Source organism: Sus scrofa, chromosome 1 (assembly GCF_054392235.1).
Source record: "Sus scrofa isolate SSC_HxYL_T2T_F1_AM1 chromosome 1, Sscrofa_HxYL_maternal_Yorkshire_Landrace_v2.0, whole genome shotgun sequence".
Classification (NCBI taxonomy): Eukaryota; Metazoa; Chordata; class Mammalia; order Artiodactyla; family Suidae; genus Sus; species Sus scrofa.
Window position 1 is genome coordinate 121,320,294 of NC_139383.1, and position 12,198 is coordinate 121,332,491.

Sequence of the window (12,198 nt, forward strand, 5' to 3'; positions counted from 1 at the left end):
CACACGGCCAAGGCATTGTATTTCAGAAAGGAGGGGAGAGAAACCTGGAGCAAAAACAGAGTTTGGAAACACTTATTTCTGCAAACCAACAATTCTTACTGCGCTGTGTACCTTAGTAAACCCAGTCAACAGGGAACACTCTGGGGAAGAAATTAACTGAGTAAATAAAAAATATGCAGGCTGCAAAGTATGAACCAGAATCACAATGTCTCCAAACACAGATACTTAAAGAATGCTTTTTATCTGTGAGCTTAATCTGCTCTAATTAATGCTCTGAGTTTGTTCCTTCAAAAGCTTGCAACTGATTTGACAAAGTTTATTTGCAGACACAGGCAAAAGGAAGCTGCCTCCAAAGAACCCTTTGTCTGTACATTCTTGAAAACTTCTGGAAGGAAAATCTCCCAAGGAAGATTTTATTTAGCCAGCTGCAATTTTTCATAGATAATTTCTGATTATCTTATTATTTTATTACTCTGATCAGTTTATTATTAGTTCTGGTGAGTTTGCTAGCTTATGGTTGTAAAACAAGCAACTATTTCTCCCATAATATTTTTTGTATCTCTAGGTCTGAGCTACCTACTGAGCCCAGCTCCAGAACCCCAGTCCTACAAATTAAATGAAGATTAGTGTCAAATATGATCTTACAAATCTTGAAGCTAAAATGAGAAGCATTCAAGGTTTGCACATACCTGGGAAAAGAACTAGGCAAATTAAAAAATACAGTATAAAACCCTCCATGTACTTCCTCCTTCAGATGAGATCTCATTTAGACTACAAATTTGAGAAAAACTGGTTCATTCCTGTACAATCAGACCTCCTAAGCTGAGAAGCGTGCTGCTTTATTTTCCCCTGTTTTGCCTCTTGAAGCAGCTCTATTAGTCTTGTAAGCTGGCTAAGATGTTGGACACATACAGATCTGTGAAGTTCATCAAAACAAAAATATCAGTCATCGAAGATGCACAGGATTATCTCAATTACCACAGATACACGTGTCTTATTTTTACTGCCCCCACCCCCAAATCCAGAATGGGACATTAAAATGTAAGAAGATTCAGACTTGGAAATTCTAACCAAACAATATCTCCTCTCCTGATTTTTACATAACAAATTCGTATGTAAAAATTTGTGCTCAGATGGAGCCACTATTAGAAAGCGGGGTGCATATGTGTGCACGTGTGCATGTGGGAGAGGGACAGAGAAAGAGAAGAGTATTGAGCAGGTGAGGCTGAAAGCCCAGCTTTCAAGTCTGTTGTGACACCAGTGACCGGATAATAGTTGAAAGAAGAAAACTGAATGACCCAGATGTGATTCTGGTCTTTGAAAACCAGCTATTTATGTAATCCGCGCCAAACAGGGAGGTAAGAGGCTAGGAGATGTGTGTGATATAATGATGTTGATATTGTTGTGGATAAAGATTTGCTTAAATCAAAGTTATTATCTTAGACCGGAGTGTCAGTTGACCACCAAGAGCTCCTTGAGAATCCTGAGGCCCTCAGAGCCACCCCCACTCACTTTCTTCCCCTCCCCCATTTTTCAGAAGCCAGAGGATGCCTGCTGCATCTTGCACTGTAGTGCAAACAGATCCCCGCAAAGAGAGAGGAAGATAAAATGAATTTAAATTCCAAAGGGGTTCCAGTGCCGGTTTCCTAGTCCCCGAGTCAGCAATGTGTTTGTGAAAATTCAGCCTTTTTGTCTCCCAGTAAAAAGGAGCTAAATCTACATCGGTGGCCCAGTCTCGGGTTGCTATTCTTTGCATTTTCTATTCGAGTGAATGAGAGTGAATGAAGTGGCCGGGACCCTCCATTTGATCTACTCAATTGCATAAAGTGACAGAATTCTAATATATTTGTTTAATGCTCTTCAATGGGCTTTCACTTTTTTTGCTTGCAAATGAAGCACCCATGGGCAAAGTTTCGTCCCCCTTTAACACCGGGACATATTTCATAACTCAGGCCGTGGTTTGAAGTGATCTTGAGAGGAGTTTTAGACTCAAAAAGTGGGAAATAAAGAAACAGATGTGAAGTTATTGTAAATTCCTAGAGTGGGCTCTGGGGCTATTGTGCCCCCACGGCGGGCGGTCCAGAGGCTGTGCCTTTCATGCTGTAATTGAAACATATTAATTAGATAATTTGTTGTTAGTTTAAACGAAACAAATGCATCCCCTTTGAGGCTTCACAGCCGGTGGGTTGGATTGTTTTTGTTTTGTTTTTGTTTAGGTGTACTCTGTGCATACTTGGCTTTAGGAGAAAAAAATTAATTGACATTTATATTAAGAATTGGAGAAGGATCCTGATCCTTGCCATTTCTTAAAAGGATATCTTTTACAAAGGGGGTTTGCATTTGCAAAAGTATAAACCCTCCCTCTCCATCCTCCTCTCCCCAACCTTGCAGGAACTGTAAAACCCTATAAGCACTTCATTGCGTTCTTTCTCCCTCCCACCTACCAACTTCATCCCACTTGAGCACCTGGCCAGATTTATGCTTCCAGGATGCTCAGTGTTGTCATCTCTTTTAAAGGACTTAAACTCGCTGCTGGAATATTTAAGCCATTGCAAGGATCACTTATTAGCACTGCTCCCCCCAGTCTTCTGACTTCTCAAAACCCCCAACTCAGGCAGCAGCCGGAACAGTGAGAAGTTCCTGCAGTTTCTCTCATCCATCCTTCATTTCCCCAAATCACTGAGAAAGCCACTTGAAAACACAGTTGAGCCCAGAAGCATGTTAAAAGCCACTAGTAACAGAATAGCCAAGTTTCCAAATGACAAACCTAAATTAAAAAAAAAAAAATCAAGTCTGCCCAAATTTACGAAACAGAAAATAATATAACTTAACTCTCTTCTCAGGATGAGACCCTGAACATACACATCACTGCATAGGGTTGTCTCTCCCAGTTTTATTTTAAAGCTGTGTGTATTGACTTTGGACTTGAGCCAGGTGAAAAGATTTAACATGACAAAGAGAGCCATCGAAGGTATCCTGGTTATAAACTTCCTTATTTGTGGGGTACAGCAGCTAAACTGGGTGCAAGTCTCCAAGCTGGGGATGGAGTCGGGTGGAGGCAGGTGTGTTTGGGCTGCCTTTGGATTTCTGATCAAGGTCAAAATATCATCAATGGATTTTTTACTTTACTCATTCAACTTCGTCTGAGAAAAGATGCCTGCAGTGGTGAAAGGAGGGCTCACAAAGCCCAAGTTATTTCATTCTTCGCAATACACCATGACGAACTTACCAGCTGAAAAGCACATTTTCAAATACTGAGTTGAAATCATGCTTTTGCTAAAAATAAAAATAGGATCTCCATCTATTAAATGTGTGTATGTACACACCACTTACCTCTAAATTCTACTACCTATTATAGGAAGAAATGTTACCTGCCTGTCTAAGCTGATCATTTATAAAATGTTTGAGGCCCATGTTAGCCCTTTATGTTTCCTTCATTCACAGTGCAAATTCAATGTTAGTGAATTTGAGGAGATTAGAGTATTCCAGAGATGCGCTTTCATTTTGTTTTGTAGGAAATAATAAAAATGTATTTGATTTTTTTAAAATGTAGATGATTTCTGGTTGAGAACAAAGTTTCAAGAGTTTCCTGGCCCAGGGTGGATAAGTTTTCCAGGCTTTCTTTAGTTGATGGTGTTGATATAATTGTGAATTGGGCTTGATGAATGAGTTTAGTTGTCCCCTGTCTGATGAGCTTTAGTGGCTTCATGCATTTTAATCAGTCCAATGATTCATTTATTTTCCACCTTTTTTTTTTTTTTTTTTTTTTGGCTGTGTGTGGGATCCTTCCTTAAAAAAAAAAAAAAAGTCACAACAGGATTAATTACCCCTTGCATTAATTCTAAGATTTTTTTCAGATAACTCTCTAAACGTATCAGGGTCACAGGTGGTAAGGGTTCTCCCTGCCTTGTGGAGTATAGGAATCATGATTCCTGTATAGATTACTCTGTGTCGCACAAGGGTGTCTTGTTTAATCATTTTACACAGTAAAGTGTTAATCACCATTTAAGTTCTTCTTTGTCTTGTAACTTCCTTAGTTGAATACACACCTCACTCTGGAATATTGTGACCCCCTTCAATAAGTTTCAGCTGGCCTTGAGCAATACATTCTTGGCAAATTTTAATTCTCTGCCAAAATCTGAAGAAAAGCAAATATTTAGAGTCAAGCCTTTCATTCACTTCTTTAAAATAAATGCATCCCTCAGTATATTGCCCAGATGGAGTACAGAGAAATCTGTTCAATTCAAAGTGAACAGTTTCTTGACAGGCAAGGTGAACTTTTAGGTAACTTCTGAAAAAGAAAATTTCAACAACTGCAAAAATTTAAAGGAGCAAGGAAATGAATGTTCATTCCAAATAAGATACATCAGAATATAAATATTGAGTTAGCAAGTTGGCTTTTATGTTTTTTTGTTTTTTTTTTTAATCTCTGCATCACCTCTACCTGATTTCTACGGAAGCCCTACGTTTATCGAAGTGCTGTATCTTTTGTAAAAATGTATATTTTAAGATAGACAAAATACATACAAAGTACTATTTTTTCATTAACTGTTTTTCTTTCAGCACTACACCTGTGCACCTGATCTATACTAGAAATAGTTTGTTTCATCTTTCCCTCAAATATCTCTAGAGTCCATCTGAATAATTTCTGCCTAAGAAGAGGGGATTTGTTTTAAAAATCAGATATGAAAGAAACAAGCTACTCAGACAACATATGTCAGAAAGCAGGCTTAGAGAAGCACTACATCTATCTTTGGTAAAGTTGTTGACAGCAACTCTTCAAAAACACACACAACTAAAATTTGAATTTACATATTTTAATGAGAAAATATTATTTGGACTAGGTTCATAATTTAATGTAGACACCTTTTTAAAATCTTTTGTCTTAAAACAGGCATGCTGGGAACAAGAACATCAATATTTAAAATGCCATGCTAGTTCTGTACAGGGAGGGAGAAAAAAAGAAAGGTAAAAATTGTACAGCTTTGTTGACACTACAACTTTTTTTTTTTTAATTTAAGCAGGTCACACCAGAACAACAGTTGGTTTTCCAGCAAATTACCTAAGACTCTAAAGGAATATAGCAAACAAAAGTGCATTTTACACAGTGTATAATCATTCCTATTCACAAGCATTTACATCTCTTTGCAGCCCTTTAGCTTCTTGGAAAAGTTCTTGTAGCAAGTAGAAAGACTTGTCCATGGGAGACCTATCTAGTAACACCTCCTTCATGTTACCAGTCAGCTTATTTAAGTTCGTCTAGGGTTGCCCTTGATGCTTTCTTAGTTTGGACTTATTTCATTTTCATTTCCCGCCCCCCCTTCCAACAATAAAATAAATAGCTAAAAAGGTCTCTAAGTAATCGGAAAGTTAACATCCCAATTAACTTTCCCTTCCCCCCCTTCCCTCCCCTAAACCTGGCCAGAAATGCAAAGTAAACATTCACATTACAACAGGTACTTGTAAAGTGGGCTTTGCCCGCTCGCCCGCGAAGCAATACAGATTCAAGTTCACTGTTTACATTTTACCGGGCGTTTTGTAAACATACAAGGTTACTTTTAGTTTTGTTTTGCTTGTGTTGAGGACAAACGTCCCCATCCCAGGTTGGTAGCCTCTCCTGCAAACTCCCAGCGCTTGGAGCCTAGGGCAGGAAACAAAACTCAAAACAACAACAACAACAAACTCGGCAGAAGCCGAGGAGGGAGGCAGGGCCGCTACTCCGGGAAGCCGTGGTCCGCCCAGCCCCTGCCGGAAGGGCGGAGGCAAGTAGAGTAGGAAGATTAGTGGTCCGGTTTCGCGTCAGATTTCCAGGACGTAGAGATCTGGCCCTCTGCTGTGCATGCGGCTGCAGCCCTCAGGGGAGATCTGTTCGAGGAAACCTTTGAGGTGCTTTCTTTCTGTGGGCTTGGTACTGACTGAGCCGTTTTCCAGACCCGCGGATCCCGGCCAACCGAAGACGCGCTCCTCTCCGAGGCGACAGGAGGCAGCATTACCCCTGCCTCTTCAGTGGGAGGGGGTTTCGGGGGCCCCGGGAATGGCTGGTCTTGACTCAGGTGCCCCCCTGTTTTCCCCTCTTGGGGGCGAGGATGACTCCCATGCGCCTCCAGGCCCGTCTGCAAGTTTGTGTTTTGTCTCCTGGGTCCAAAACAAAGTTCTTGAGGGGGAGAGAGGGTTGGCCGAAGGTGAAGCATAATAGTTAAGGGTGGCGGTCCCAGGTCGGGGAGGACAGGACGGGAGCCGGGGAGGGCGAGTGAGCTGGCGGGGAGGGGAACAAGAGGGGCGCCAGCCTCTGCGGGTCAGTGCACCGCCACCGAGTGCAAGGCGGTGGCCGGGCTGGTGAGTGTTTCGCTGGGAGTGGCGGGGCTGCTTTGGCTGGTGGCTGTTTGAGAGGACGTGGGGCTGAGCGAGGGCGGTGAGTTCGAGAGCAAGGTGGGGATGGGCGCAGGCAGCGCGGGCAGCGCGGGCACTGCGGCCGGCGTAGGCTTGATGGGCACGGGGATGGCGGGCAGCGTCTGGCCCGCTGCGTGGCACAGAGGCTTCAAGGGCACGCCATAGGCGCTGTAATCGCCACTAGCCATGGAAATGGGGGTGGCCGAATCGATCATGCCTGCGGAACCGTACACGTGTGGCCAGCCAGTGCCCAGCGAGCTGCCCATGGTAGTCAACTGGTTGGGGAGCGGGTAGGCTGCGGGCACGGGCTGCATGGCGGAGAAGGCCAGCCCCCCAGGCATCTTGTACTCGCGCGCTATAATATTTTCGATGGCAAAGGGGTGCTTGAAGCCCGAGGGCTGCGCCACACCGCCCAGGTTGTAGGCGGCAGCGGGCATCTGCGGCAGGTGCGTTCCGGAGGCGGCGAGCGCGCTGAGGCGCAGCTTGGCCTGCTGCTGCAGGTACTGCGCAGCGTCGGCGGGCTTGCTGGGCGCCAGGTGGTCCGACTTGAGCACCTTGAAGCGCTTGCGGCGCCTCAGGAAGCTGCCGTTCTCGAACATGTCCCCGCAGCTGGGGTGCAGCGCCCAGAAGCTGCCCTTCCCGGGCTGGTCTGGCCGCCGCGGAATCTTGATGAAGCAGTCGTTGAAGGAGAGATTGTGGCGCAGGCTGTTCTGCCAGCGCTGCGTGTTCTCCCGGTAGTAGGGGAAGCGGTCCATGATGAACTTGTAGATTTCACTCAACGGCAGCATCTTCTCGGGCGAGCTCTGGATGGCCATGGCGGTCAGCGAGATGTAGGAGTAGGGAGGCTTCTGGTCGCTGTACGTGTTGCGGCCGGGCCGAGGCATTTTCCTGTTCGCCCCCTTCTATCTCCGGGTCCGCGCGGGCTAGCTCGGATCTAGGAAGGGGGGTTATAATGGGGGAGGAGGACGTGGATGCACAGACACAGCGAGGTCAGTCAGGCTGAGTACAGGCTTCGGGGGTGGCGAGCAGGGGCTTCAGCGCTGGATCAGCCAGCGCCTGAGCTCTTTAGCCAACAACTTTGAGTGTCGAGTGGGGCGCGGCCAGGGGGCGCGGGAAGGGAAACCGGAGAGCCGCGCAAGGGTGGTCTTGTATTAAGCCCGAACCTGGAGCGGGGATGGGGGGCAGGGATGCAACTGAGAGTGGCTCACCTTAAAGTTTCCCCAAGTTGCGGGTCCGCATCCGGGATGGTGCTGTTATTCGCGAGTTCTTCCCAGCGTGCAGCCGGGGCGTAGTGTCCCGGCTTGGCTGGGCTCCGCACGTCTCTGAGCGCCACAGCTCAGCCCCGCAGCGCCCCGCGCCGCCTGGTCCGCAGCGCTTTCGGCCGTTCGCTCCGCGGGCGGCCGAGATGGGCTGCAGAGTCCCGGCGCGGACGGTGGCAGCGGCGGCCTCGGGGCTCCGGAGGGCGCTGCTGTGGGCTCCGCGGCTCCGCTTAGCTAGGTGGCTGCCTCCATGTCCTCCCTCGAACCATCTGATAGTTTTAAGCGGTGACAGGAGCAGAAAAGACCCCTGTAGCGGCGCTTCATTAATGTGCCACTTCTTAGCTATCATATGACAATCGCCTTGGGAGGAGGAGGAAGAGGAGGGGGAGCGGGGGCTGCAGAGGGAGGGGACTGAGCGAGAGGGGAGAGCCTGGCCAGCTCTCATTTCTTTCACACCTATTTACATGGACACCTTGGCCAATAGGAATCACTTCCAGCTCAAGACTGAGCGTGGGGGAAGAGCCTCGGCCACCGGAGGGGAGCAGGACGCGCTGGTCAGGGTGCACGGTGTGAAGGTATGAGGAGGCTGCGGCCGCGGATCAGGGATTCAGGCGACCACTCACATTCACAGACGGACTGCTGCCGCGCAGATCATGTTTGACATGGAAATTGCTTGGCTGGGGTATTTTGTTTCCTCTGTAGTGTATCGGGTTTGTATTATTAGTTAACTTCAGGCTTTCTCCTGAAGCAGACCCTTTTCCTATGCGTGGCATTACCCGGGCTGGTTGCATGGGTTATTGTAATGAAAATACACCCTTCCCCCAGTCCTCCGAGAGGCAGGTCAAAGTTTGATTTGACCTTCCTACACTGCTGCTAAAGCAGTGCACCGTGGGTATGTAGCTTTAAGTGATGAGGTTTTAAAATTCTTAACAAAAATATAATCGTACAGCCCCGTGCAAGAGCCCATTTTGAATCTGAGTGTATCAGCCAAATTAAAACAAATTAAATAATGTATCTGGGCAAATAGGAAAGGTCTTCTCTTTAAAAGTCTTCCAGGAATTTGGTTAGCTACAGGATGGAGGTTCTGGGGCTGTTTGGGAAGGGGAGGGGTGTGCAGACCTGGGGAAAGCCTGAATTTGCTTGACACACACTATCAACCTCGAGGTCTCTCGCTTTCCCCAGAGGGTTTGAAATTTAGGAGTTAGGCGTTGCCTGGAAGTTTGCATTTTATAGCCGGAACTTTTCTTTCCTCCAGCCACCTCTCTTTTTTGCATAGAGAGAAGTTATTTAGGGTTTAGAGAGCCCAGCAAAAGCTGCCTGCTGGCCCCACAAAAGCAACTGTACCTTCTAGATTTGCAAATAACCAATGGGTTTTCCTTTTTTGGAGAGAAGAGAGGGTGGTGATAAGCCTAGGGTCACCCTGCCTAGTGTGGGTAGCTGGTTCCCTTCTATTTGGATTTGGATTGAGTTTGTCTCTAGAGGTTTAATGAATTATTATTATCATTATTATTATTATCATCATCATCATCATTACATTGCTTTGAAATAGTCAACCCCGCCTACATGCATGCAGTATGCAAGTGTACACGCTAGGCATTTCCACTGCTTTCTGCACATTCCCTGACTTTTACGGTTTCTAAAAGAAGTTCCTTCCTTCTACCGAGTTGTTACACACTCAGTACCTACAGCTCACACTGAATCATCTTCAGTCCGGAAACGTGAGAACTTTTTTTTTTTTTTCCAGGAAGAGGAGGAGGTGGTAGTGGTGGTAGGAGAGTTCTGGGTGTGAAGTTTTGACACTTTTAGTAATATTAAAGCATTACTAGTTGAGCTGTTTGGGGTTAGCATAAAAAAGATTTTTTTTTATGCGCATGTGCACACACACACACACACATCATTAACCACAGTTTCGGAGGTGGTCAATAACTCACCAAAACATAACTTAAACACGATGAATTTAGGAGATTAAACAATTTCATTAATATTGAAATGGCCCTCGTGTCTGGGCTGCCTCGCTTGAGATGCACGCGCACGTTTTTCAATATTAACAGAAGTGCTTGAAGAAAAGAATAATGTCACTTTCTTAATTCGGAAAAAATAACCAGGAGGAGGAGGTGGGTGGGAAGGGATGGGGGAGGGACAGTGACCTGTCTCAGGGGCAAGGCTGGAGAAGAGCAGATAAACCCTCTGCAGATAAACCAGTTGGACCCAGGAGGAACCTCTGCTGAGTTTGGGCTGGAGGCAGCGGTACTTGCCAGAGCTGCATGCGCTTCAGCTCCTGATGAGGTGCGATGTCTTGGGTGTTACTTTGGGTGGCCAGGTTAGGCTCGAGGGTCTTGAGATGGGAGGAGGTGGGGAGCTCGGGATCTTGAAGGACCTCTGATGAGCTTGTGTTCCCCAGGCAGCAAGGTGTTGGTCCTTAGCTTTCCTGCTCCGGAAGGCAGTTGGCCTGTGAAGTACAAAACAGAAGGTATTCCTATGGACGAGTCACGGGAGCCCTCCTGGGAAGGAGAGGCACTAGCATCAGAACCCCAAAGATTTATGAAATCTTCTTAGCAGATATGTGTGTACATATAGAAACAAAGTTTTAAGAGGGATTAGATTCAGAATAGGGAACGGTAGGAGTGTTACCCCTGTGACAGCCAGGAAGATTCTTTTCTGTCCTAAGTGCGTGCACTCCTGTGTGTGGAGGGTGGGGGAGGGGGAGAGAATGTTTTCTTGTTTTAACAATTGGCATTTTGTTGCCTTGCAAAGGGCCTTTGTATGGCTGTCGAAATCATTGCTCCGAGTAAACAGAAGATTAACTAAATTCTAAGAGTAGAAAGGTTTGGGTTAAAAAAAAAAATCCAAGTTGGAATAAATCTTTGTTTATCTCCCTGGGAAAGTTGTCACCACCAAGTTTGGGACGTGGAAGGATACAAGCAGGAATCTTCAGTTTGGCTAGGATGAAGATAGGAGATGAGGCACACTGCCCCTGCCTAGGGCAATTAAGGAAATTGACTCTAAAAGCACAAGTTTACCGGGGATGGGGCCAGGAGTTATGAGATGCACATTTTAAAAGTATACTTTGCTGGAAAATTGTATCTTAGTTCCTACTGAAGATCTACAAGGTATCAGAGAATGTGGGAATTTGCATGCTAGTTACATCGTTTTAAGACTGGTATTATGAAGTAGAGAAGGGAAGGAGCACTTTCCAGAAATCTTGAAAAGTGCATCAGTCTATTGTAGAGAACCTAAAGCAAACAGAAGCTTTGGGGAAGGGGCACATCCGACCCGGAGGCTTAGGGAGTTGTTGGGAAAACTGTATAAAATACACTTAAGTCAATTATACCCATGTGCAAACCAAATGGAAATCTCTTTCGTGCAATAGCCATTCATCGCTAACGCAGAGCCCACCACCGACCACCTTTCTGCTTGGAGAGTTCGCAATAGCCTCTTTTCCCACAAGCTGGACCACACACGGCTAGAGATTTTGTAATAATTTATGCTAATTTCCCTCTATAAATCCACAATTCGCTTCAGTGGCACCCGGGCTGCCGAGGGAGTAAAAAGGAGACAGAGGGGTGACAAATACAATATTGATTTTGATTCCTTCTGTTGTCAAGCAGGTGTGTGTGTGTGTGCGTGAACGACGGGGTTGGGGTTTGGGGGCGGGGGCTCTAGCAGAGGGACACTATCTGGAGCCCAGGCCAGCCCCTCCACCCACACTCTAGAAAGTAACGCGCCCTGGTTTAATATTTACCAAACACCAACGGGAGGTGGAGGAAAGTACCAGGCAGCTTCCGAAGGTTTCCTAGGCGCCAAAAACAATACTAGAATCCCCGACTTGGAAAGTGAGCTCCAAGCTTCCAGGAGCGCCTTGCGGAAGCCTTTCTTGGCGCCCTTCTCCACCTTTCACTCTCGGAGTCCTCCCCTCTCTCCTCCAGTCTCTCCCCTCCCCCAAATCCCCCTCAACCCCCAGCCCGCATCTGAGACTTTCCTAATGCACTCTTGTCCCTCGATTCTCAGCTTGATTTTTTTTTCCTCCCTCTCTGCTCCACTTTTTCCCAACATCTCTACAAAATTGGCAGTGCTATTGCCAGGGGAAGAAAGTCTCCGGTTGGTGCGGCATGAAAGTTAAGTTTGGGGCCTCCTCTGGCCCAACCCCACCTTTCCAAGCAGCCTCCCTCCCGCAGGTGCCCACATTCCCTGCTCTTTCTGGGAACTCGCGCTAACTCACCATTGCTGCTTTGTCCCATTAGTCAGTCATCACCAAATCTCCACTTTGGTAGCGTGAAACGAGTTAGCTTTCCTTTCAAAAGGATTTTGTTCCCCGGGGTATTCAGCACTAAAACAAACTCCCTCAGCCTGTCAGCGGTCAGTTTTTTTTTTTTTTTTTTTTTTTTTTACATCCTCCTCCTGCGTGTCCTGGAGACTGTCCTTGAAATCTATGTGCCTGTACCGCCAGCACCCCCACATGGCACAGCCTGACTCTAACGTTCTGGATCTGGGAACCAGAGGGACCCCCGTTTGATAAGTTCTCTTGACCTGGGGCCACCACACTTGGCAG

The 12,198-nt window shown here is 46.5% G+C and overlaps 1 protein-coding gene and 1 long non-coding RNA gene across 3 annotated transcripts in view; one reads left to right on the plus strand and one right to left on the minus strand.

Annotated features, from left to right (window-relative positions):
• The window catches only part of LOC110260996 (uncharacterized), a 625,553-nt gene that overhangs the window by 349,412 nt on the left and 263,943 nt on the right, over window positions 1-12,198 (plus strand). The window contains exon 4 of one of the 2 annotated variants that reach the window (XR_014810179.1): window positions 566-4,536. The exons of the other annotated variant lie outside the window; for it this stretch is intronic. This is a non-coding gene — a long non-coding RNA (uncharacterized LOC110260996). Of the gene's footprint in view, window positions 1-565; window positions 4,537-12,198 lie in introns of those variants that run through there. 2 annotated transcript variants of the gene reach the window in all.
• Window positions 4,802-7,923, minus strand: FOXB1 (forkhead box B1). Its single transcript, XM_013992916.3, has 2 exons — window positions 7,599-7,923; window positions 4,802-7,324 (listed from the first exon to the last, which is right to left on the minus strand). Exon 2 carries the CDS (start codon window positions 7,272-7,274, stop codon window positions 6,297-6,299), a length of 978 nt encoding a protein of 325 aa, XP_013848370.2. The 5' UTR covers window positions 7,275-7,324; window positions 7,599-7,923; the 3' UTR covers window positions 4,802-6,296.

Excerpts from the sequence above, each read along its gene's own strand:
- FOXB1 (XM_013992916.3), bottom strand. The coding sequence starts at position 7,274 with ATGCCTCGGCCCGGCCGCAACACGTACAGCGACCAGAAGCCTCCCTAC.